The 27,652-nt window shown below is 39.1% G+C and overlaps 1 protein-coding gene across 1 annotated transcript in view; it reads left to right on the top strand.

Annotated features, from left to right (window-relative positions):
• The window catches only part of SLC35F1 (solute carrier family 35 member F1), a 228,529-nt gene that overhangs the window by 105,971 nt on the left and 94,906 nt on the right, over positions 1-27,652 (top strand). The window contains exon 2 of the mRNA XM_058801928.1: positions 25,773-25,948. Coding sequence (XP_058657911.1) covers positions 25,773-25,948 — 176 coding nt within the window. The remainder of the gene's footprint in view (positions 1-25,772; positions 25,949-27,652) is intronic.

Raw genomic sequence — 27,652 nt, 5'->3', positions numbered from 1 at the left:
TGTGGGTTTTGGAAATTATTTTAAAGCATGTAGCTTGATACTGTTAACTAATCAAAGAAGAGTTGCTGTGTGCAGTGAGACTCAAAAGCAAATAATCATTGTGCAGACTTTATTCCTCTTCTGGGACAGAGCATTTGATAGGAGAATCCTTTCAGGGACTGTGTGCAATCCTTCTCTACTGATGGTTTAACATGTTCCTTTCATCCTAAACTGCTGAACAAATAAAACTGCATGTAGGAAAATCAACCTCCCAGATAAAGGCGATGAACCATGAAGAGAAACCTTATTCCTTCAAATTTATTGAGAATCAAATGTAGATATATTTTTTCATGTCAGATAATGTCTTTCCATTTTGTCTGAGCACTCATGGCAGAATAAATATTTCCAAATGGAAATCACAGTGCCAAGTCCAGCAATGCTATCAGTTACCTGGTTGGCTGGCTCTCGTACATCTCAGTGTAATCTGGTTTGGAAGAACATGCTGTATTTTAAAGTACAAAATATCTCTGTGAAATAAATAGTGAGCTTAAACTAAGTAGCAGTGATAGTAAATACTCATTTTTGCATTTCTCTCCTTTTTGCATTTGACATTATTCACTATTTTCCAGATGTCCATGTATGTGCCTGTGAATGTACAATTAATTGCTGTATAGAGTCGTGCTATATGTGCATTTTAAGAACCCCTACTGCATTTTCTGAGCTCTCTAACATTTCTGGGAATTCATCCTGCAATTCTGTAAAAAAGCCTCACTATTCCCACCAGGACCTCTGAGGAGAAGAGCGATCCCATTTCAAGTCCTTCACACAGTGAATAAAGCCCCAAGGAAGTGCAGAACCAATAAGAGATCTCCCCTTTCCCCTTTGCGATGCCAGGCAGGGATTTTTTCAGTTGGTATCACATTCAGAGCAAAATGATGCTGTAACAATGTATTATAGCAAAATAATTGAGTATCCAATTTGTTTTGTAAGTGCGTTTCCCCTCTAGTCCCCTCATTTATTTTTCTCTCCTCTAGATAGGAACCTAAGTACAACAGTGTTAGAACATAAACTCTTATTTTTTTTGGTGCATATTGAAAAAACTCACATGAGCAAAGATTAAAGTACCTGACAGCTTTGCTCCTGCTCTCTGGTTTATGCTATACATACTGGCATTAAAGATTCAATAAAGGGAGAATAGCCATTAAACATTCATGGGAATGTTTAAGTAGGGGCACCTCAGTGCCACATTTTGGGATGCTGCACAAGGCACATGGGCTGAGGCAGGCAGGGATGCCCCATCCTACACAGCAGCTTCTCCAGATGAGTTCTCCCCCATAGTTCCTGCTGTGCATGGCCAGATATTTCTCTCCTGCCTAATTTTTTAGTGCTGCCCAGTGCCATTCAAAAGCTGTGAATTTTCACAGTATAGGTAATTAACGTGAAAGGGTTTTAACAAGATGAAGTGATTAATATATACTTATGTTTTCATCTGCTGAAAGTATTTTGTGTTCCAGTGGATTAAAAAATGTTATACTTGCAAACTGGGAAATTACGTGGGCATTATTATTAGGGAGATCCAGCAGTAAAAAAGGGAGATGAGTTGTGCCTGCTGATTGAACACCATAGGGGATGGGCAGATCTGGATCTTCCTGGGGCATATGATGGTATTGGTAAAACAGGCCAGGCTGTGTGTCCCAGAGCCACACTGACCTGCTGGGAGGTGATACCATGGAGGTGACTCAGAAAAGAATCAAAAGAGAGACTGGAAAATAGTAAAGGGAGAGGTTTGATCAATTTGTTCCATTCAGTTTAACTTTTACCTAGATTGAACAACTGTAGAAATTCATAGTCTCAATGTAAGAGATGTTACTAAAATTCTGTGAGAGTTTTGAACAGTATTCAAAGGGTAAAAAAATAAAGCTTTTTCTTAATTCACTATTGTGTCTGATGCTTGCTGTAAGGAAGAAGCCTTAGAGAGAAAAGAACTCTCCTGGGCGCTATCTGTAAGTGGAGACCTAAAGGGCAGGAAATAATGGTGGGGAAATCTTTAGTCTAACAAGGTTGGACAAGATTCGATGGTAAATGAGTCAAGATAAATGCAAACTAGATCTTGGACAGTGAAAAGCATCTGATACTAATAGTTTATGGCAACCATCAGTTACCATCAGTGGAAATTTAAAAGTCATGACTGCATTTCTTTTCCCTTCAAAATTAAAACCTTTGTGTATGTAATATTGTAATTTTGCACATGATTACCCACTTGATACAGATATATCTCTTCAGCTCTTGCTCAAATCTTTGTATTTCCTTTTAGGAATCTTGTATACTTTGAAAATGAGTCACTTTTTCTAATTACTTGTAATTAATAGTTCTGGTAAATGAATGGCATGTCTGATTATTTTTTGTTTCTTTGCTTGCCTCTTTTTCCAGAAATGTTTAGGAGAGATGCAATGCATTCATTAGCAAGATGTTAACATTCATTTAACATAATTACCATCCTTTTTCCTGAGTGGAAAGATTTCCTTTTCAGACCAGAAAGCTGCACTTTGAGCTGATCACAACATGGGAAAACTGACTTTGGTGAGGCAAGAGGAGAGCACTGAGAAAAACCTGAGGAGGGGGACAGCCAGAGCTTAGCATCAACCAGGGAGAAAATGGGGGCAGAACACTATATGCAAATACTTCCTTCTCTAAAGCATTAAAGTGTCAAAAGCTTATTCATCCAGGAAAATCATTACCTTTCACCAAGAGCAAAAGGAAAATTCATAGTTTTGTTCATTGAAATATCGCTGCATTCCACACAAAGAGCTATTGTTGCTCCCCCAAAGAAGAGAACTTATGGCTGCGTAGGATTCACATCATTTAGGGAGTATTTAAGTTTAATTTACTAATTATGAAATTCTCACAAGGTGTCAACTGGCAATTTTCTCCAAAATTCTTTGTTCACTTTTTCTAAGATGGACTAGAGCATCCTATTGAAAAGATAAATAAAGCATGCCTAGGCACCATTCAACAAATCACACTTAAGAAGTCCAGCAGTGTTATAAACTTTTTACATGCAGGTGGGTTTCACTCATTGCTTCTGATAATTCATCCAGGACATGGTTAATCCATTTTCTTTTTCACTATGTCTGCTAAGCCACTTCATGTTTGCCTTTAGGAATAGACCCAGTGTCAAGAGGACAAAGAAAGGCAGGAACGTGTTACTTGTCTTTAGAAAATGTGGATTGTGGCCCCTTTGCAATGATGCTCACGAAGTGGAGGATAAAGTCTGTGAATTGAAAAAAAATGATAACCCAAGAGGACAGGGGTGTGCCTATTTAGGCTTCATCCTCCCCTAGTGCTGGAGCTGTTTCCTGGAAGTGATGAGGCACAGATGACTGAGTCCCCCTTTTATCACATCCATTTTTATATCCTTTCATAATGTTTGTTTGCTTCGTTTTCAGCACCTTTTCCTAAGAGAAATAAAGCTTTAATGTTCATTTAAGTTGCCCTGCAAGCATATCTGGTTTTGTGACTGTAGTTCAGCTCAGGGCTGACCAGATAAACACACTGAGTGCAAATGGAGGACAAAAGACAGTAATGGCTGGGGAAGGCTTAGAATGCAGTGACACATTCTTTGAGTGTTTATGTAGTCTTTCAAAAAGCTGAGTGTTAGGAGGGGAAATTTGTTTCCTGGGACTGCTGAAATCAGAAATACAAATAATTACATTCTAAGTGATAGCTCTATAAGAGTTGCGTGGTCATGCTTCATCTCCTTGTATTTTCCTATTTTTTTTTGCTCTTTACTGCTAGTCTTGTATATCCATGTAGCAGGCACAGTTCTTTAAAAAAAAAAAAAGTGGGAATAAAGAAGCTTTTTTTCTCATCTCTTTCCATCAGCTAAACTTCCCATAGAAGCTGAACAACATGCTCTTTATCACGATTATGGGTTTCCACATCTTGGCATACTATTTCTTTCCTTTAGTGCATGCCAGCAAACTGAGCTAAGAGTGATGAAAGCAGAGAATAAGGCATGTATAAGGCCATATTTATTCACTTACATCAAGAGCATTTATTTACGTGAGTGGGGCAAGTGAGATATAAGTTGCATTTGTAACTATGAACAGCGCACACCTGTGTTTCAAAAGATGACATGTCTGTAACATTCTGCCTTGCACGTGAAAATAATTGGTATTATTCATGGAAATATGAACAAAAGAAAACAGCTGTCTGCCTTTTGAGCCATTTTAGAGCAAAAACAGAGCCCAGCCCTGCACCCTGCCCAAAGTGCAGCCTTGACTTGCACAAACAGGGGAATGTAGTGCTTTGACTTGGCTGTTGTGGAAATACGGACCAATGGCCTTTGCATTATTCATGTTAAATACATTCTGCTGAATCATGGGAAAAGCCCCTGAGAAGCCAACCCCTTTTTCTTGACAGCCTGAGTGCTTTTTAATTCCCATTCACTGATGTGGGAGGGTATGGCAAGCAGTGTCCTGTGACACTGGGCCTTGTATTTTATTCCAGCACATTGAATCACTCTAACAGAAAAGCCACAGTAGAACAAATTGTGGCTTGGCATGTTTGGACTTGACATTAGGGAGCAATTCTTGGCTAGGAGGGTACTGTAGTAGAGGAACAGGTTATCTCAAGAAGTTATAGATTATCCATCCATGGAGGTTTTTAAGTCTAGGGTAAGCAAAACTAAGTCTGATCTAATCTGCTGTGGTGATAGGGCAGAAAGTTGGACTAGATGACATCCAGGCATCCCTTTGAATCAATATTTCTACAATTCTGTGGCTTTCTCAGTAAAATATGTATAAATTAGGGTTTTGTTTTCACTACGCACTCTTTCTCAAAATCAAAGTATAAACCATTATTTTTAGAGAAAAAGTAAACCAGAATCAACTCACATTTTTATTGGTAAAGTGACATTATTTTTAACAGTGACAATAAGGTTTTTTCCCTGGGATCACTGAAGAGCACCATAACTATTATTTCCATGGAGCAATAGGAGAATGATTTTAATTTGAATCCAACTGTTGTTACAATGAAATTCAAAAGGCCATAATAAGGAGCTAAAACCCTGTGATTCAATAGTTAGCATTGATTTCTCTCTTACTGATCTTAGGGAAACCAAGATTTTGTTCCATGGCATGAGGAGCCTCATAAGAACTTTCCAGCAATTAATTTCCTTTTAAGTCTTTCTCTGATGGTTCAAGCAGTATTTTCAAATTAATTTTGCTCATATTTTCTTTAAAGATAATTTTTACAATTTGCAATAAATTTTAAAAAGTACAGGCTTCTTACATGTTCAGGTGCAAAATCTCTAGTTTGCTAAAAGAAAATGAGTCCAGGACAGATCAGTTAGACTCCTGTAACTCTAATAACCCTTCTCACAGTTATAACATTCTTTACCTGCTGTGGGGAATTATTTAAAAAGAGTTATTCTTACCTATCTTGAAAAACTTCAAAGTCTGAACTATAAAAGCACAGTCTCTGTGGACCAGCATAGCAGAATATTCAGCCCTATGCAAATTATGTTTTGGAAAACAGTATTCAGTCCGTATAGTGAAAAATTGTGACAGAGGTAGAATAGTAAAACAAATTTGATTTGTACTACAGTGAAGTTTTCTGGGGGTTGAAAGTTTCCTAACATTTGATGGAGCTGAGAAATGCCACCAGTCTTGACATTACTTGCATTTGAATGGATTTCTGTGACTCTGCACATTCTCTAGCTCTTTCTCATGTCTTCTTTTTAGTTTTTCTGAAAAGTGTTTCATTGCATTTCTTAAAAGAATGCCCAAAATATTCTACCTTCCAGTCAGTTGTGCTTTCATGACTACATTAAAAAATGAACAAAAAGACTTAGAATGTGTAACCAATGAAAGAAAAGGAGAGCAGGTGGGAATTGATGTGCAGCAAAGGTGAGCACTGTGGGAAGCATGTGAGGTTAGTTAGGAGTGGCAGAAAGCAGGGGAGAAGTGGTTGTGCTTTGCTCAGGGGTAGGTGGCTGTGCTGTCTTTGCAGGGATGGGGAAAGTTGTTTGGTTCTTTTGCTTTAGGAGAGAAATTTAAATGGGATTTTCTGAAAAATCCAGGTGGTGTATTGGATGGCAAGAACAAAACAAGTGCAAGATCATGCAATCTGCATCCAGAGGAGTGCTCTGTGCTGTTTGTGCTGGCTGACAGTGAGGAGGTCCACAGGAGAGGAAATGATTTACTGTTATACTGGTTTATTAAAAACCAAAGAGGTGATTCAAATATTCATTGCCCTATCACCTTGCCACTGATCTGACATTGCAGCAGACCTGGCATCTGATTAATCAAATATAAAGGAAAGGTTAAAGTAATTAGTTTTAATCAGTGTGGGTTTTGTGATGAATATCTTTTGTAAAATAGCTTTGTGCCTTTTCTGACATTGCTGCTAGTTTAGGGACAGTCTTGAAATAATCTGTTTCAACTCTCAGTCTTTTTCAACTTGCTAACACACAATGTTTTGATTAAGAAAGTACAATGATCCAAAATCAACATTGTACACGCATTAGGTGGTGTTAAAACTGGCATAGTGGCAGTTTCTAAACCTGTGTTTCTCTGCACAGAGGATGATGAATTGCATGTTATCTTACACTATTAACAGCAGATGTGAAAGAAGAGAGAAAATTATTCCACACAAAAATTGCAGATGACACAAAGTTAAAGGAGTGTGGTAATAGTTAACAGAACAAGCTGTTGTACAGAGTGGTCTGCTCTGATTGCTATGGACAAAATGCAAGAAAGCAGTAGGAGTCTGTTTGAGGCCAAGTAAAAGGACTATATATAGGAGTAAATACTGTGCCGACAGAATTGTTCTCTCTGTCCTAGAAAGCAGTATCAGAAAAGGCTGAGACACTGTGTGTGGAAGCTGTGACCTCTACTGTGAGTGTGTGATGCAAAAGGGAAAATGATATTTTTGATATATGAACTAGGGAATATTGGTTATTGTATGACTGACTTTGGGACACTGTCCCATTGCATTGTTCAAGACTGAAGAATACTGATAACTGGAGAATTTTTAAGTGAGAGCCATAAGTGCTAAAAGAAAGAACATTTTATAGTGAAAGGCTTGGCCTGCTTAATTAAACAAAAATAAGATTAGAAAGTGACTTGATAGAATTTTGTTTATGTTAAACAAAAACTGGTAATAGAGCATCAGGATGCAGGAGTAGAGTGAAAGCTGATGCTGCCTAAATTCCTCTTTGAAATAATAGATTTTAGTAGTTAGGTTATTGATCTCTGGAGCAGCTTGTCAAGACTCTCAAGTCTCTCCATTGCTGAACAATGAAAAGTATTGGATACCTTTATAAAATGCATACTCTGATTTAAACAGGCATTAATTTTGAGATGTCCTGTGGTCTGTCTTATGCTGGAATGTAAATGGACATAGGGATCCCTAATGACATTATAGCTTATTATATCTGTGTTCTTTTGTTGGAACTTATGCCTCAACCTAGTCTAATAAAAAAAAGGGGGGGGGGGGAGAAAAAAGAAAATAGAATGAATACCTGCCATAATTGTATTAATTTTAATTTTCATTTCAAACATGTTGGCTGTCACTGTAACAGACAGCTTCACTGGAAAAACCTTTATTTGCAAAAAACCGTTCTGCAGTAGCTTCCTAACCAGAAGCAGCTTAGCCAGGATGCCAGGTCATGCCAAGCACAACTGGTTACAGGGTCAGCCAGCTGCTGGTCCCCCATAAAGCTCTTCTGATAAAGTGATTTTTATTCAATGTATGTTGAGCTTTTTTTCTGATTTATCAGCTAAACTTGTAGTTTGTGGATAATTTTTTTTCTTTTTCCTGTTTTAACTTCTTTTCATACAGCAGGTAGCTGACAAAAGCCATAATATGACCTGGCTGTAGGAAGTTGAACTTGAAAATTCATACTAGGTTCAAATAAGCTTTCCTTGAAACAACTTAATTAGGAATCTGATGGGTTCCCATGCCCTGAAGTCAAATAAAACTGGATGTCTTTCTGAAAGAGGATTTTGTGCAAGAAGTGCTGATTTCAGTTCTAGAGTTGCTCTGTAGAATATTTTGGTGTGTGACATTCAAGGTTAGATTGCATGAATGGATTGTTTCCGTTTTAATTATAATATCATAGCATGTAAAGTATCAAGCTGTGTATTTTTCTAAACACCCTGTACTGCTTGAGTTAACTGTTTGATGTGAAGCTGCCTGAGTTTTGGAACTGGGATCAAAATAATTTTGTTGGAAAAAAATTAAGAAACTCAAACAGATTTCTTAAGGAGGAAACAGCTTTTTATGCAAAAACACGTGGAGGTTGCCTTTTGTCTTGTCTACATCTATGCTGCAATGGTTTACTCTTCTCTAAAGTGATCCAAGCATTAAATATTAAACATTAAAAGTTCTGAGATAATAGGTGGGTGAGATGAGTTTGAAGACATTCACTTAGGTAGCCAGGGAAATCTTCTGAGATATGAAAAAGTGAAAATGTTAAGTTTTATTAATAGATCTAGAGTTAGCTGATGTATGAAGAACTTTTTTTTTCCTGTGGGCGTTTCTTCTCAAATTGCGAACCTTGCATACTTTGAGTAGGAAATTACGCCTGATTTTTGTTTGCTTGATAATGAAACAGAAAAGTACTTATCTTGGTGGTCTATGTCACCATTTTCTCCAGGGTATTCACAATGACAAGAAAAATGTTTGGCTGCTGAGACCTTCAACCTGACTCAGATTTCACTTTAAAGAATCTGGTTTTCTCTGTGTCCTTTTTCAATTGATTGAAGTAAGAAATAAAGACCTAACATCAAGGCCACCTCTAGTGAGACTGGACATGCCATCACTGAATTTTCCACAAGTTATATTCTGACTCCAGTACCCGTATATTTGTCAGAAAAAAAAATTGCCCATAAACCTCATGTGTATAGATCACAATTGTAACTGCTGTACTTGCATCACAAAATAGAAACATAGTATGGTTTGGGTTGGAAGGGACCTTTAAAGCTTACCTAGTCCAACCCACCTGCAATGAGCAGGGCAGTCTTCAGCTAGACCAGGTTGCTGAGAGCCACGTCCAGCCTGATTTTGAATATTTCCAGGGATGAAGCTGGTACCACCTTTCTGGGTAGCCTGTTCCATTATTTAGTCTGGATGTCCCCATTTTAGTTTAAAACCATTATCCATTGTCCCATCTCAACAGGCCAGTTATTTGCAGAAGTATAGCAAGGCAGAGATTTCCTTTTGAAACAAAACCAGTCTAAATTGTATTCAATTTCTGTCCTGCAACACTGAGAGGAGGATGGAAGAGATTAAAAGAATGGACAAAAGAGGAGGTGGAGCTGAATGGACATAGGTTTTAAATGCCTGATGATCTTCATCCAGTTTGATGAGAACTGTTTCTTCAGTCAGGAGCAAGAGGGAATGGGATTGTGAGGTTCAGCCTAAGCTGTGTCAGCGAAACTAGAAGAAAAGCACAAAGCTTCAGGAAACTGAAAATCAATATATCCAGGCAATGAAAGCATTTTTATTACAAAGAACCAAAAGGTGTCACACAACAAAAGGTTTGCTGAAAATGGAAAAGAGGAAAGTGTAAGGCGTCAGCTTTCCCAAGTAAAAAATAAATTGCAGTTACAAAGAGACAATACAATATACTTTTTGCAGGATAAAAAGGTCTTGCCTTCAAGGAGTTAGAAGGGGTGAAACCTCCAACACTGGAAGGCATCTTCCACTGGGTTTTCTTGTGGAGACTATTTTTGTGTTGCTCCTCTGTTCCTATTCTGCTTCCTACATAAAGGCTTTCTGGTAGGCTCATTTAATAAAGTCTCATTTAATACAGAAAGGAGTCTTTTCCCTGAGATTTTTGACCTGAACAGACACAACAGTGGAGATAAAATTGAGGCAGAGAGAGCTGAAGATATCCATGGGGGTCTGTGGTGGAACTGGGACTAGGTGTGCTGAAAATATCCCATAGTTACAGACCTCTGCCTGCTTTTCCTGATCCCCACTGCAAGGGTAGGTAAGACCTCTGGGCCTAAACTATAGTTTCTATCCCACAAGCCATCCTGGATTACTGAAGTAATCTGCCTGACCTTGCAGAAGTAATCAGACACAATGGGAAGTCTGACAAGTACTCGCCACAGGGTCAGAAGGTACAGAGTTGCTGGGTTTTTTTAACTGGTTGACCCTGATGTGAAACCAGCTCAGCAGACAGCGTGGCCTCAGCATGGCTGCTGCTGCTACAGATTCCATGTTCCTGGTGTTGGGCACAAGCAGCAGGATGGCAGAAGTGTCTTGAGGTGAGACGAGGTGCAGCAAGATCATCTCCACTCCTGTGGTGGATTGACCTTGTCTGGCTGACAGGTGCCCACCAAGCTGCTCTCTCACTCCTTCTTTTCAGCAGTTCAAGGGGAGAAAGTGAGATAAAAAATACATGGGTTGAGACAAAGGTAGGTAATTGATCCCAGCCAGAGCCAGGATGACCCCCAAGGACCCTGTAGCCAGGTTGTTCTCATCTTAGCTATTTCTTCCCCTTCTCACAACAGTGCCAATTTCCAACTATTCTCATATCCAGACGTTTCTTCTGAAATACAGCCATGCACCCTCCCAGCTGAGTAGTTCAGGAATGCCCTAAACATTCATTAGACTAACCCAAAGATTAAGCAAGCAATTTAGCAAAGATTAAACAAGTGATTACTTTGATGTTTCTCACTGATTTGATCTCTCCCTGTGCTCAGTCAGCAGCTCCTCAGCACCCCAAGCAGTCCCATCTCCATCTTTGGGCATGAAATGTTTTGAGCAGGCTGTGAAGACAAATTAGTAGGTCTCTTATTGCAGAAATCTGTATTATCTTCATTTTTCTCAGAATGTCATCTGTACAGAGCTGTAAAATCAATGACCTTTGTGCAAGGTTTGTGTTGAAATTAATGTTACTGTTGTTATTTCTTCCTTCTCAAAGTGGTTGTTTGTTCCACAGTGTAAATTGGATTTTTAATTCTGATCTCTCATTATGGAAAGACATTGTTCATTCTGCTATGAATGCGCTTTCTTGAACTGAAATACTCTTCTTGAAGGAGTAGTTTCTGGAGCCACAGGTCTTGAACTGTTTTAAAGTAGAAGAGGATAAATTGATGATATAATGAGTCTTCCTAATATCTGATTTCCATAGTTTGATGAATTTCAATATAGAATGTTACATTAATATTATATAAAGAAGTGATTTGCAGGCAGATTAAGTGGTTGACACAGGTACTAAATAATAAAAGCATATAAATTAAATTCAAGCACACAATTAATTACAAGATTAATCTGTTCTTATCTTGTCCCATGATATCTCTCAAGTATTCCTGCATATTCATAATCATGTTAGTTGAGCTTGAAATTATTTTTTGATAAATATATTTATAAATAACCTTAACATGATACTGATGATATTCTGTACCTCATGTAGTTGCGCGGTGCACACGGGTGAAGTGTGATACTTCCCAACAATGAAAACTGTAAAAAAAACAGTGTCTGGGTCTCAGATTGCTGTCCTGTTTGAAGGACCCTATACTGCCCACCTGTGCATGCAGTAAGGAAGCTGTAGCAGCAATGTGGCATGATTTGATACTAAAATTTTCTCATTGACTGCCACTGTTTTGTTCAGATAATTTCCCCTGTAAGGCCCTCTGATGTCTGTCCAGGCACTTGGCCTAGTAATCAGACTTAGGGAGCAATGGAAAATATTCACTAGGAGAAGAATCATCCTCATCAATTTCATTTGAACATTTGAAGGGCCGTTGTCCTGCCAAATTTGGGTTAGCTTGGTCATCTGCATCTGCAAACAGTCTTCTACGATGTACTTTCCATCTGTCTTCCCAAGAAAATAAATCTTGACAAAGAACATGTTAGGAAAGTTAATCCACAGTGCCACAGGTTTATGTCCAAAAAGGAGACAGAGGACTCCTGTAACTTTATTTGAATAAAGGGAGAGGTCATGGGGCATTTCTCATGGGGTCTCTGAAATTCTTGGGTGACACAGCCCCGATTTTATCCTACGTTCCCAGCCCCATCACCCTGTTACTTTTCCCCACTGGCTGAGGTACTTGGAAGGCAAAGACTTCCTGAATTGCCTACACGGTTCTCCCCTCTAATATGGCTCCCTCTTTTATATAAAAGAAAGAAAGAAAGAAAGAAAAAAATCTATTCATAATTCTAGTAAGTCTTTGATCTTTTTCTCTAGGTTTAGAGATTTAACATGGCCTTGGCTGAGCAACAGTCCATGTTGGTTAGTAACGTTTTCCAGAACTAATAGTTCCTTCTGTTACTTCTCTATAAGTACCTGACTGTATCTACAAGCAGATTCACACAGTCTGTTTGTAAAGACATCTTATTCCTTTCAGACAGAGTCTGAAGAAACAGAATGAGATCCTGTCATGGTATGGTATTTCACAGGTATTACCGCACCTGAGTGGGCGCAGCTGGTGAGAGAGAGACGGTGAATCTTGTTTCTTGAATCAGAAGGCTTGATTTATTAATATATGATATAATACATTATAGTTATACTAAAAAGAATATAGAGAGAGGTTTGCAGAGCAGCTAGGCTAGCTAAGAAGAGATAGAAAAGAATCTACAACAAAGTTGTGTTCAAGGACTCAGTCCCCTGGCTTGCACTGGTGGTTGGCTCTTAATTATAAACATAGAAAATGAGCCAATCAAGGTGTACCTGTTGCATTCCCCAGCAGCTGATAATAATTGTTTACCTTCTCTTCGGGGGCCTCTGGCCTCCCGAAGACGCAGAAATCTGAAAGAAAGGATTTCTGTGGAGAAATGTCTGCGACAACAGGTATCACCAACTTTTCAGTCTTGTCTGGATTTCCCTGCAGGTCAAACATTCCCAGGCCACTGGGATGTTTGACCTGCAGCAAAATTTTCATGGGGGAAACAGGGGTGAGATCAGTGGCCTTTGGAGAGCTCACTCCAAAGTCCTCACTCCAGCAAGTCCTGTCATGGCCTGTTGCACCTGCTTGACTCAGATATAACCATGGATGATCCATATGTTCAAACAAGAGCGTTTGACTTACACAAACTAATTCAATTCAAACTGAATTAAATTTTAGTTTATTCGGTAAGTAAATGAAGGCAGTAAATCAAAAGGTAGTATGATACATCTCTGAAGTATTTAGGTACTTTACAGCCCTGCATGGCCCTTGTCAGATAATCCCTTCCACACATAAATTAAGCAGTGCATGCTGCTCAAAAGCAACAATTGAGATATCTGCAGTCATGTTGCAGGATGGCCCACATGAACATAAGCACTTAGCCCAGCTGTGCACTCTATATGATGGGTGTGTCACTTGATTCCCTTCTGCAGCTATGAGAGGTTTTTCTCTCTGGCTTTTCTCAACTTATTTCTTACTAAGAAGAATAAAAAGCCGTCAGTGGGGAACATACTGCATATCATTACAGTGAAATCCAATTTAAGGGCTTACTTCAATTCCAAAAGGCAAGGAAACAGAGAGCTATGACTGGGATTTTGTCCTTCAGTTATAACTGCAGCCTCAGATGCCTTTCAGAAGGGTGATTTCTGCAGAGCAGATGCTATTGAGTAACATGGAAATTCTTCCTAATCTTTTTAATGCTAATGATAAGTTTATGCATGTATTTTTGCAACAGTAGCAGTCTAAAGCCTTAAAGCAAAGTGTCACAAATGTCATGCTTGCACAAAATATGATTTCATCCCTGATTTTTCCTCACATTTTCAGATTGACCCCCTGCTCTCTGTGCTGCAAGCACAGATGTGAATCACGCTGGGAGGGGAAATAAAATAAACTTGCCAGCTGAAGGTTGTGACCACACTTGTATATGGCTGGGAGGCAAAAGATCCTCTGGTTCTCCTGGGTCAGGGTGTGTTTTGGCGTGCTGTGGTCTTGTGTATGGGAAGGAGATGGCACATCAGCTGCACACACTAAGGACACCCCCAGTGGCCTGGTTACAGCCTGCTCATTGCCTTTGCATGATTCTACAGTTCAGTGCTAGCAAGGCAAAATTGTGCCCACTCGGAAAATCTTTTACATTATTGAGTTTTCTTTTTTTTGCATATCTGAAATTTAGATGCTACTGTTGTGAAAAAATTGCAATAAAGCAACCTGGAAGGCAGGGAGGAATGTTCTGGCAAATGTCACTTGGTTTATTTCCTTCAAGAGGAGTTTTACAGCTTATGTTTCTTTCACAGTTTTCATTTTAATTTAAGTGATTCATCACTCTCCTTCTTTAGGTCATTAGTGACTTTGGTCATACATTAGCACTGCATCAGGTTCCTGTAAGCCAGGAATTTCTCTGTCTTGACTCTCAAAATCTGCAGCTGGCGACTTCCCAGACCACTTACAGTTTATTTATTTTTATTTATTTCAAACTCCTTGCAGTTCTGAATTCTAATAAAACAGGAAAAATTAGATCAACGGCTTTATGTTTTTTCAGCTGAGCCTGCCCCATCATTGTGTGTCAGGTCTGCAGTAAATTTACAGTGTTGACAGAGGCAGTCGTGCAGTTTCACTGAATTGAAAGGAAGAGAGGAAGGGAGAGATTTATCTTGGAGCCTAAGGGTAGAGCAGTAAACCAGAACCACCACACTCGTTCCTAAAAGTGAAGAACTTAGTGTTGTTGGACTTTTCATTTAGCAAGGGTTGAATTTTGACCAGTTGTAATTTCCACTTATAATGGTTTTTTTACATTTTTGAATTGCAAGCAGAATGCAGAAGAATACAGCTGTGGAAGTTTGGACCTCTTGTTTAGTGTTGGCTGGGTAATGATTTTAGCACTACTGAGTACTGAACAAACAGCAAAAACAAGGGAAAGGAGAAGGAAGGAGAAGTACTACTCCACCTCTCTGTAAGGCTGGTTTTGCTGTGCCCCTTTTCATCAAGCGTTTCCTTTCCTCCAAGACCCTTCCGTATCTTAGAAGTAGGAAGGCAGAGAGGACCTGGGTTATTGCTGAATCAATTCTAGGCACCCAACTCAAAATGCCTTAGAGAGGGACCTTGCTTTCAGAAAGGACCAGTAGCAGACAGAGAAGAAAACTCAACACCTTTCAAGTCCTGCAAGTGGGGCACTCACAATTGATCCAGCTGGGCCAGGAAGGGTATTGTCTGCTGAAACCCATCATGACTGTAGCCCCGGGCTAGTTACTGACCCAAACCAGGAATTCACTTTCCAGCTGTGCCTCTGCAACGTCTCTAGAGCCAGAGCACAAACTTCTCGACCAGAAGGTGACACCCAGCTCAGTAAAGCAGCCAAACTCTTAAATTGTTTGCCTAAGTGGTTTCAGGGGTCTTGTTCTGAAGACTCACATATTCTGCATCCTGTGGTCTGTCAACCACCAGATTAGCGGTAGATCTATTGAGGGTGTTTCCTCTGTCTCCATAATGAAGTTGTGCCACCCTGAAACTCAGTATGCAAGTTTCACGTTCAAGAATAGGATAGAGAAAGACACTCACACAAAGGGGGAAAATTCTGGCCTCTGTGCATGAAAGAACTGTTGGGAAAAAAAAAAAACAACACATAAAACTTTCATGTCCTTATGTTTGTCATAATATCCATGAACAAGCAACTTTGAGCATTACTCCTGCTTGAGGGGCTGCAGAATGAGGTAGCAGCAATACAACCCACACATGGGAAAAAGCAAAAGAAGGTCAGAGCCTTAAAGAGCTGAAGTTAGGATGAGCCACAGGCACATGAGCATCTCTCCTTTGAAGCAGGTGGAGATTTGGAAAAGTGTGCAATGGCTTAGTGCTGTCCTTGATGGAATGCTAATGTGGGTATCCTTTGTCTTTCTGTACCAGGGGTGCAATCAGGAGGCCAATATTCAGGGCCCAATTTAAGGATATTTTTCTTAAGGTTTCTTTTACATGCTTCAAGCATATATTTTATGGAGTAGAAACTCACTGTAAAAACAATGCAAACTTATGGGAATTGCATATGCCTACTTGGGGAGAAAATGTCATCCACAGAAGCAGGGTTTTTTAATTCTGCAACAATTTTCAAGAGTTACAGAGAAAAAAAAAAGTAACTGTTTTGTTCTGAAGTTTTAAATGTAGTTAGTTTTATCCAAGAAAAATATTCTGCATAATCCAGCCAGATAAATTTGATTTTTAAATTAAATATTTATAATAGATATTAAGTGCTCTCTAGAATGAAAAATCAACGTTATTTATTTTGCAAATGCACTGATATTAAAGAAAGGAAAAAAAATTATACCTCTTGTAATAATTGAATTAGTAGCTTTAGTTCTTCAAAAGCCAGCCATGATATTCATAGAGGCATTTTTGCATTTCCAATATTAACACCTTTTTTTTTGACCTCCAGTTTTACACGTAAGCTATAATTTTTGCAGTTGCCTAGTTGTAGATGATCAGTCAGTACACACATTTGCATATGCTTGGAGTTATGAATTTCATGGGGACAGAAATTCATAAATAAATTTTGCCACTTTTGGGAGCACCAGGAAGAATCTGAAATCATCCATCATCCTGACTCACATACATACTATTTTCTAGGAACTCCAAGCCCATACTTCTGTGTTTCTGACAACACTGAATTAAGTCACAGTAGCATCTATCACTTGAGGAATCTTGAGTCATATGAACTTGTTTTCCATCAGACCGTTCAATCAAGATTGGCTTATCAGTGGCAGGAGTATAGCAGGAGCTGTAATGCTTTTCATCTCCTCCTTTATCAACTGTCTCTCAATAGCTGTAAGAGTCCATAAACCCCCATCACTTTAAACTGTATTAGCACTGTACAGTAATGGCAAGAGAGCAGTAAGAAGTGATGTTGTACTACTTTGGGCACTGGTGAGCTATTTTTCTTGATGCTGGGAATCATCCAGGTCTATTACTATAGGCTTTCAGCTCCTCTGAGAAAACTGGGACCTGATGATGATCTTAACTGAACTGAAACTTTATAACTTGTTCTCATATTATCTAAAGATATTCGTCACTGTATTTATAATGTCCTGAGCCTTAGGCGTAAAAACCACTGCAAGTGAGATGAGCTAATGCAATTTGACAGTGAATTTCTTTTCTACAAGAGACAGAGAGCCATCAGTCCTTCCACGTCCTCATTACTTTCAACATCTAAAAGCTCAGACTGCTGCGTTTGGGAGGGAGTAAAGATAAATATCTATCTCAAAACCACATCTGTTTGTATGCTTTATTCTGGAATGATAAAAATAACTGATCAGCAGCCTCAATGACTGCCTCAATTTCATTGGCAAAAATGTGGTATTTTCAGTGGTTGTCACATGGATTTCTAGCTTGAGAAATTACAGCTCACTCTTAATACATAATTGAGTCTCTAACTCTATTTCTAAGACTGGAAATATCACTTTTGAATTAATTTTTGGATAATGATGGAAGAAGTTAGTATTTCAAAAGTACCATATTCAGCAGCTGGTGTTTGTAACAAGTTTTGTAAGCTCTTGTATAGAAAGTTAATTCTGTCACTTATTATTCCGATCTAGATCAAATATTTACATATTTATTTATTTCTATATCTTAATTTCTCTAGTCCTACTTGGCTAGACAGTGAACTTCATAAAAATTTATGGACTGCAGCTAGCTTCAGTCAATTTATTTGACTAAAATAACCTGAAATACAATTCTTTTATCTCATGGCCATCTATAACTATACTTTTGATTTCATCACAACGATTGAAATATTTCCAGTCTATCTAGCATAGGCTGAGAAGTTGCCAAGAACTGTATGTGGAGAGACCATCATTCTTAAAGAGAAAAAGCCTCTAGGGCTCCAAATCTGGTGATTTTTACCTGAAAAGGAACCAGGAAATTACTGATTGGAAGGCAGATGGCTGTTTCAAAACCTAGGCATGTTTTTAGGAAAAGCATGTTTTATTTTCTTTGTTAGCTCACTGGTAGGGTGAAGATGACTATAAGCAAATTGCACCAACACACATACACACTCCCACCCCATGCCTCCAATTTGCTTGTAAGGATTTAGCACTGGACTCCATCAAGATAATACCATGGAAGTTTTGTCACTATACTTTCCTTTGCTATCTTTAAACATATATCTTATTCAACAATAATGATTAAAAAAGGAGTGCCTTCTTTGCACTTAGAATCAGTGCAGCAGATATCTCAACAGTACATAGTTAACTATTATGTGCAGGGATATGTTTTATCTGTGAAAGAATAGTCTTTAAAAAATATTCCAGTAAATTCCAGTTGCTAAAGTGTTGTAAAACCAATAATTATGACCATGTTTGTGTGTGAACTTGGGGTTATAAGCGTATGGTAAATTAAACCCATTTTCAAGAATTGCTGTAAATGGCAATATACAAGAATTGGGAATTTCATTAGGTAAAAGCTCATCTTGCGAAACTGCTTCAGAAACTCCCAAGGCTTGCTAAATGTGATTCTGCTTTGTTTTCATCCAGTGTCAACATTCTGGGCCGGTCCCTCAAGCTATCACAGAAAAGCAGCAGAGCCTGAGTCTGTCACAGCTTTGAGGCAGATGTACCTACACCTTGATTTTAAGTGATATCCCCAAAAGGCTCTTAAAATCAAGCCCAGTTGTATTTGAATACAAATTAGAACCTTAATGGCTTGAATAGAAAAATCTCAAAGCAACTAAGAAAGCCAGTAAGCAAGGGATAAGAAACTTGGGCAGCCTCCCCAGGGTGTCCTTCCAGCCAAGGCAGTGGCTGCTGGGGCTTCTTCAGCTCTTGGGGACTGCTGTCTGTCTGTCCAGGTCTGGCTGTCCCTCCGCTGCCCCTCAGGGCTGTCCCTTGGTTGTTGCAATGAGGTGCTGAGCCTGCTGGAGAAAGAAGCTGTGGAGCTTGATCCAGAGCTGCAGGGCAAGTGACAAGTTGCTGGGGAAGTGGCAAGAGAGGATGATGAGAACAAAGAGGTGCAGAGCTCCCCTCCTACCCCCAGCTTATGGCACAGAGAATTTCTTTTGGGCCTCAGTGGAAGCTTGAGGTAGTCTGCAACTCACTGTGTGGAAAACCCACCCTTTGTGCTGAGATACAAAGCCTGTACATCACAATAAAGATTTCCCAATAATGACTCAGGAATTAAGTGATGGATAGGCTTGGTGTTGCATGGGTTTCTCTCTCTGATTTGTCAGTTAATTTTAGTGTTGTTTGTATTTTAATGCAGTGTGGCTTTAGTTGGGCTCCAGACTTTGGTGTTTCACTGTTCAGCAATGGCTTAATACCTATATTCTGAAAATATTTTACATCAGTTTGTTCTTCCTTGCCAGAAATATTAAAAGTGTCTTTTATTTAGACCCACAGACCCCCTGTATTTTCTTGAGATTTCATCCAGAATGATTGCAGAGGATGTAGACTGTGGGAGTAGGTGACCAATAGAATACCATGGCACATCAGCCCATGATGTTATTGTCAGTATATGTGTTGGGTGATGTGGTTGCTATTAGTGCTGTGAACATTTAGCTATAGAGTATTGGGACTGCTTCTGTAAATTGCTCTAAAGCAGTGTGCAGCAGCTTTGATGCATTAACTGAAGATACTTGCTGCAATCCTTACTTTATTGAGACAGGCAGAGAGGAGGGAAGGGTTGTACAGGGAAGGGCTGTATGTGCCAACTTGTAGAATTTCTCCCCTGTGTAACAGGCATGTCAGAATAAGGGGAAAATAAGAAAAGACAAGTTTCCATGCAAAATTAGTGTAGAATCTTGTTCTCTAGATGCAATCAATTTCAGAGCAATGCAGGACTAATAGGAGACTTCATATGCTTCAAAGCTATTAGAAAATCTGCAGCTTTAGCTGTCAGAGAGAGCTCAGTTGATTGTCCAGAACAAATCTTGTTAATTTATTCTTTCACAAGCTGCCTGTGTCAGTGTTAAGTGTGAACCACAAAATATGGAAGTAATGTCCGTGTCCTCATTAAGCAGCGATTCAAGTGGGGGGTGGTGTGGGAACTTGGGAACTCAGCTACAGTGGAAATAGTGACATTCCATGCTGCTGATGGCAGTTAGTATTTGTGATTTTGGCATGTCCTGTTCCTGGGTTTTCTATAGTAATATGCATCAACATTTCTACCAGATAAGTAGAATTTTAAAACAAGATTCTATATCCACCTGTAAACATTTAAATAAACTTGACTGGATTCCTACAGGATACAGGGGCATAACTTCAGCTTACTTTGAATCAGTGTGAAGTTTTTAAGACCTTGTTTTATTTCTCCTCACACTTTTATAGAAACACAGTAAAATGCACTCAAGTGAAGAAGCTTGGCAGCATCACAGTGCTGTGACAGACATCATCAGCTTCACTATGGCATAGCAGTCATCAGTCTCTGAATGAAGTGTATCTGCTTTTTCATTTTTTTAAATACACTCTTGGAACATTTGGAGTGGTAAACTTTGTGTTGCGGTCATTACCGCCCTGGAGGAAGCACGATCCTGCCTGCAGGCCCTTTCCAGCATGCTGTAAAGCAGCCTTTACAGATGTGTTCCTCTAGTGAAATTTTGGCTCAGGAAACAGACTGCCAATCTCTTGTCTGCTGGAGCCTGTGGCGTGCTGGAGGATTAACACACCTCATGCTAGAGATTAAAAGTAGTGGTAGCCTCTGTTCTTTACCATCTGAGATACTCTTAAACTGATGCAGTGGGGACTTACTAGTGGAAAGATACCAAATAAAGTGCAAGAAAGAGGAGGGAAAGCAGCTAAATTAAACTGACATGGAGAGTCAGTTTTAAAACAGGATTTAGTGTCAATTAAATAGGCCTGAATGTTTAAATCACTTGGCCACCCTCTGCATGTCATTGATTCTCCAGCATACAGCAGCTGTGATTGTGTGGCTCCTTCTCAATGTTGCACTGCCTTGATTTTGTGTTGTGGAGAGTTTTGTGTTTCTGTGTTCTGGGGAGGATATGGGAATGAACTAGTATTCAGAGCTAAATATTTTAATAAAATATTTAATAATATATATAAATATTTAAATTCAGAACTTAATATTTTAACTTCATGTAGAATAATTACAGAATAACCTGCAGATAGCTGTTTAGTACACTTTATTGCACCAGTGTGCATGTGCAAGGAACCAAGCACTAGCTCCAGAGTTCTTTGATATGAGAATGTCTGCCTTCAGAAGTTTGGCTTTGTCATGGCTGATAAAGGAGACACTCAAGTGACAGAAATTTCCATAAGCCTGGAGGAACAAGTGAAAAGGATGCACAGCAGCTACCAGCCCAGACATTTAAACAGAATTAAATGGCTTCCAACATCAAGATGAGGCTTTGTCTTCTGGCTCCACTTCCAAAGAGACAATAAAGAAGTATTTTTAAAATTCTGTTAGCATGCTGTGAAAAACGTACTTAACAATATGACACCTGGAGATTTAGGAGTAATTCTGACCTACTTCTCACTTAAAAATACCAGTCTGATCCTAGGTTAATGGTTGGACTAAATAACCTTTTCCAGCCTAAATGATTCAATGATTCTACACATTTATGAGATCAAAGCTTAACTACAAGCTGAAGATCTTTCCCTGTTTTAACTTGGTTTGAAAAAGTACTGTTGGTGTTGCTGAGGGAAAAACGGGATTTTTGAAGGATTGCTTTGTTTTGATTTAAATAGAATACAAGTAGAGAAATAGAATAGCACTCAGCTAAAGAGAAATTGGATCCTGAAACCCTCACTTTTATAAAGCTTTTTGTGCTGAGACTCTCTTTCTGGTGTACTGTTTGAAGGCCATCAAACTACACAGCCTTTCTTCAAGATATGAATGAATGTTGCATCCTCAGTGAATGAATGTGCTGCTGAAGCCAGCACGATAGACCAAAAAGCTTAGGGAAGAAATCATCCTTTGTGCCATCTCCTGAGTGGTGGAGCACCTGAAAAGCAACACAGAAAGTGTTGCAGATAGAAGCCATGTTGCATATTTCAACAGTATTATGATTTTTGGGAAGATACTTATGAGTGCCAGAGATGACAGCACTGAGTTAGTGTCTTTTTCTTTGTCTAAAGGAAATAGTTGGTTTTCCACAGCCATTGAACTCTTCAGTATTTACTTGCTGCTTATTCTTAAAAAGAATGGCTATGTTATTATTCTTATCTAGGTATTAAAGGCTCAGGAGTTAAGACTCTTGTATTATTAGATCACCGTTTACAGGGGAAAAAAAATTGAATACAGTCAATGTTACCAGCATTTTTTGTAAAATTCAGATATCTTATACTGGTTATTAGGTTTATTAAAAAATTGTATTTTTCTGTATTGCTGCTGACATTGTCACCAATTTAAACAATTTAAGATTTGTTTCCACTTTTCTGTTTGGACAGAGATGAGTTGTTCTCTTACATTCAGCCAAGGCAAAAATTAGCATTTTATTGACCTTGTGATTTGCTTTCTCTTACTTACTTTTAAGTTCATTACTGTTTTCCATGATAATGGTTAGTGTGTCAGAGCCTACAGTGGTGAGAGAAAGGGAGGACACAGAATCTTCTGTGCCACTGCTTGTCATTCATGTCTGTAATGGGCATGTTACTAGGTGTGGCAGGAGAGTTTAATGTGGGCATGAAGAGATAATTTTTGTTAAACAGACCACCTTTGCTTCAAGTCTGAGCATTTAATGGGCACTTGAATTAGATCTGCTTAAACATCTAACATGCTACTCTTTGCACTCATGAAATAAGAGTAAAAGATTTGTATCTTTCGGTGCCGTCCATCAACTGTGAAATGTTTAACTAAGTCCTGACTGGAAGAGAAACAAAACAGCTTGATTTCAGAATGAGTTTTCTTAGATAATTAGAAATACCAAATGTGTGAAAAAATCAGAGACCAGCCGTAAGTATGTAGTCAGTGTTTTGAAAGACAGCAATTAATGGTACTGCTTGCACTTGGACTCCCACAAAGTAGTTTTCTACATTTTTTGCATTCAGTTTATCTCTAAAAGACAATTTTTACTCAAAAGTGCTTTCAAATTAGAAATTACTTACAGACTTGGAGGTGTTTAGGTTCACAGCCTTGATTTTTTGTCCATGAACTGAACTCCAATTACCCTTTGTGTTCATTGATGACTTCAATTATGCAATAGCAAGTGGATTTTTGGACAGATTTTGAAATTGACAGAAGACATAGAGAGGTGTTCTCAATGACTTTTCAGGAATAAGACCATAAAATTTGAATTACCTTCTTGTTTATAAGTTTATGAAATGTAAAATCCAGAGGCTGAGGGCAGGCTGTATGTATGCTGTAGACCTTGACTCTTTAGGAAAACTGTCACTTGTAGATGTGGTTGAATGACTTGGCAAAGAACCAACTATGAAAAAATGTGGTTGTTTTATAAATAGCCAAATAGCAATGAGAGAATCAAAACATACACCAGAGAGGGCTACAGCTGTCAAACACAGCTTTGAAATTTACCTGGTGTTTTTCAGGTTTTTTTAGTTGGATTTTTAATGATAATGTCAGTTCAGACTGCTCAGGCCTGGTGACGCACCTGAATATAAAGAGCTGAGCTAGAAAATATGCCTTTTGTAAGACCTTATCAAACTTGCTACCAGGCAGAAAAAATGTAATGGTTACTGTGGTTCCCAACAGCTCACAGCCCTAGGGAGCAAGAAATATGTTATTGTAAGCATCCTTTCCTGAGAGAGGGTGTGTTTAGCTTTATGTAAATCTAAGCAGGATCCAAGATGCTTCTCTTCAGAGCAGGTGCAGTCCCCCAGTGAATGTAATACAACTTTCACTCACAGGCGCAGCCAAAATACAGGGACACACCTGCATTTCATGTAAAGCCAGGAGCCGCTTTGCAAACACCTAATTTACTAAGGAAATGGAACTATAGAAATGGCAGTAGGCAAGAGGACAACCCTGCATGAAGCTTAATTACAGAATGATGTAGGAAACAATATCCAGCTAAATGAAGAACTGTAAATACGGTGCAAGATTAATATGTGGATTTAAATTGCAGTCAATGCTCAAATTTCCTATTCCATGTCAACAGCAGAGCAGATAACAGCAGGAGCTGAGGATCAATAGTGTAAGCAGCATCTGCATCATAGTCTTGGATGTCACCTCTGTCGAGTGTGTTTGTTTCCCTTGGTTGTGTTTCACAGTAGAGTGAGTAATGTGAAGGCAGAGGTAGCAGTAGTAGAGTCTTACTTGCTGCTTATGCAGCAGTCTCCCATCCAAACACAGGGTTTAGCCCAATAAAGTTTGTTCTTTACTCTGTGTGTCAGGCTGTTTGTCAGCGAGGTATGTTAGCTGAATATGAGTACCTAGCCTCCCGTGCTTTCCAGTGTCTCTTTGGTTAAATCACGCCATGACTGACACCATGACACATTAGTGGGAGGATTGTTTATGAGAAAAAGGGAAACGAGCTTGACACTTGAGTTTACCAAGTTGTGGGAGCACAGATGCTCATCAAACACGCAGAGCCGAGGTCAGGGAAATCTGTCAGGGAAAGCAAAGCAGCCTTGAAGCAATATTTTTTTAACTGTCTGGCAGAGAACACACATGAAATAGTGTTATAGCTGAGCAGGGTGCTGCCCTCCTTCCTCTACTCCCTTTGGATTGCCTAGTTCCCTTTCCTCATTCCAGGTTCCAATGAGACATTGCAGAACATGCTCTTCTCCTTCACGTCTTCCCCGGGGAGTTCAGCCCCTCTTTTCTGGGGGCTGGTGACAGCAGCAGTAGCACTGGGCAGGGCTCAGACCAGATGTCCCCTTTGGATCCCCTTTTGCTCTCCCTGGCATTGTTTTTGCTTGCTTCTCTACCAGACCAACACTTTTTGCATTTCGTTTTTCTGCATGGGAGGGTGTAGCTGTAGAGCAGGCCTGGTCAGCATGAGAGTGGTGACACATGGGGGACCTGGGAAAACTCTTAAGGGTAATTTAAAAAATACAGATATTTCTGTGTTGTGGGCATGGGAGATCCTGTGCCAGAATTTGGAAAAGGAAGATTGTTTAGACTCAGTCGGGCTGTGTGGTTTGATAATAAAGTCTACAAGAAGAGTAAAAGAGATGGAGGTATTTGGAGGAAAAAAATCTTTCAGATGTAGCAATTTCTGCAGTAAAGAGAATATTATAGGAAGACAGAGAACATGCACAAATGAAGAGACTATTTGAAGCCTGTGGGGAAGGAGAATGGGATTGTAATAGGAGAATGCAGAAGATACTGGAGATGAAAAATAAGAAAAACAGATTAAAGCAAAAAGCCTAACCAGAAAGTATATTTCTAGCAACCAGAAGGAGACAGGAAGGGGAAAATTGCAATCTCGTGTTCCCATCAAGCAGAAGAGAAAGTAAGCACTTGGAAAGGTGAAACAAAATGTAAATATATTTATCCAGAGTAGATGGAATAGTAGTTTATATGATAAAATGTATATTCATCTTGATGATGAAACATGATCCTTTATCTTCTTTTTCTCTTTGGCTGCTAAGTCCTCAAAGCTGTGTTTCCCACTGTGTCTGAATGATAACCCTGGGTCTTTCTTTTAAGGAGGATGCTCAAAGGAAGCAGTTCTGTGTTTTGGTTGATTTAAACTATCATTTATCCTTTGTGAAATGTGAAATGCAAAATTAAATGGTAGGGACGTGCCATCTGCTGTTGCTTAACATGTGAATAAGAACTACTATGTTGGCACAATGTTTATGCTCATGATAAGAGCAGGAATAATGGAAATGTTATGTTGGCTATACCCAGCAGGTCCCCTCGTTGACTGAAGCATCATGTTTCTTCCATGTCCCAGAAATGCTGAACGTGATTCCTGGAGGAGGATGAGCATTTCCTCCTTAGTGAGGAGGCTGAGTGTTTTATGTCTGTTATTCTCATTCCTTTCAGGGATCTCTTGCTGTCTGTGGCACTTGGCCAGGTACTCTCCCTCCTTATCTGTGGCATTGGTCTCACAAGCAAGTATCTGTCAGAAGACTTCCATGCCAACACACCTGTTTTCCAGAGCTTCCTCAATTATATCCTTCTGTTCTTGGTCTACACGACAACACTAGCCGTCAGACAAGGTGAGTGGCTCTCTGAAACTGTTTTATAGAAAGCAGTGGGGATAAAGGCTTCTGCAGAACAGCAACAAGCAATATGATTTAGTCACATATACCACTAACATTTGCTCTATATTTACATTACCTAGAAATACGTATTGGATGAACTGAAAAAAACACCAACAAATCTTCATTAGCAAAGAATGAAGCATTAGATCTCAAGGACTGGGGTGCTACCTAGAAGCTAAAGTAAACATCAGTACTTTTGAATTCTGGTTGTTCTTGCCTTGCTGGGAAATACTTTAAGAATGCTTTGGATCTTACATAGACTGAGGAGAGCTCAGATGCAAGCAAAGAAGAGCTTGCTAGTTCCAGGTGCTGACCATGGCAATTCAGTAGTTCACTTACTAGACAGAAAGAAATAGCAGCCAACTTTTAACTGCTGGGAAGTAGGAGATGAAGGGAGAGATTTTGGGGTGCTCTCTCTCTGAGGGGAGGTTTGGGCAGAGCAGCTCCATGGCCCTGTCACTGCTTTGCCATAGGGCCTGTGTAACCAATCTGACCTCCAAAATGAGAAATGCATTACATTAGGCAGTGTGCTTTGGTACTGTTTATCTAATGATGCTCTCTTTGACAGTCTATATTTTTTATGGAGGGTTGTGCCTTTCCTGCACATCTCTTCCCTTCCTTGAGATTTCCTTTCTAGATGAGGTGTGGGAAGTGAATCCATTTAAGTACATTTCTCAGCCACTCTTCTTTTTGTAACAATTTTATTTATTCACCTTCACAGAACACGTATATTAGAAGCTAAATAAAAGAGAAAAAATATCATGTGTTCTCTTGACATAAGGGAGGTAGGGCTCTGTGGAGGATAACAACTACAAAATGTATTAGGCCGTGGTACATTTATCAGCATATTGAAAAGCTCATGTTTTCTTACAGGAACAATGATTTTTGGATTGGTCTTTGATCTTTTAAGGGAACAACCCTGAAGCTTAAGTTCTTCACTGATTGTACAGTCTTGTGATACAATGCTAAAAGTGTTCCAAAGCAAGGACTTAATTTCTATGCAAAAATGAACTGTCAAAAAATACTTCTGTACTCCAGCACAAAGCACTTAAGCATATTACAAGATAAGTTTTATAAACATTGGTCCCCACTGGCATTTTGCAGAGATGCTAAAAGCCAATGTGCAAAGGAAATGTTGACCCTTATATAAGGAGAGATTGCTCAGGCACTGTTTCACTGTCTTGGTATTTCAGTTTGTGTAGGGGGAAACATCACCACATACTTTGCTCTGCCAAAGGTTTAAAATGTGTTATTAGTAGCAGCTTTCTGGAGAACTGTGTTTAAAAATAATTATTCTGAGTGTAGGATTGCCTAGATGTTCACAAGTTCTGTCCCAGAAATGTCCTCCTCTGGACTGATTTAGATACTGTGAAAGGCAAGTCCCTATATGGACTCTTAAATAGATTTTACTTTTTTGAAAATGCTTGTGAGAGGGTATACCCATATAGATACTGCATTCTGCTGTGCATTACAGAGGCTAATTTGGAATAAGGTTTGATGTCTGGTGTATATTGACATCTAAAAATGCTATCAAGCACTCTGCTTTACTCATACATAAATATGTATTAAAAAGGTACTTTATAAATATTTTTCTTACTCTGTTTAAAAATATAGTTGTGGACTAGAGGGAGTTTGTCAGAAGTATCTGTTGTGCCAATA

This window comes from Ammospiza caudacuta, chromosome 3 (assembly GCF_027887145.1).
Source record: "Ammospiza caudacuta isolate bAmmCau1 chromosome 3, bAmmCau1.pri, whole genome shotgun sequence".
NCBI lineage: Eukaryota > Metazoa > Chordata > Aves > Passeriformes > Passerellidae > Ammospiza > Ammospiza caudacuta.
Note: the sequence above shows the minus strand (reverse complement) of the source record. Positions and strands in the feature narration are given on the sequence as shown.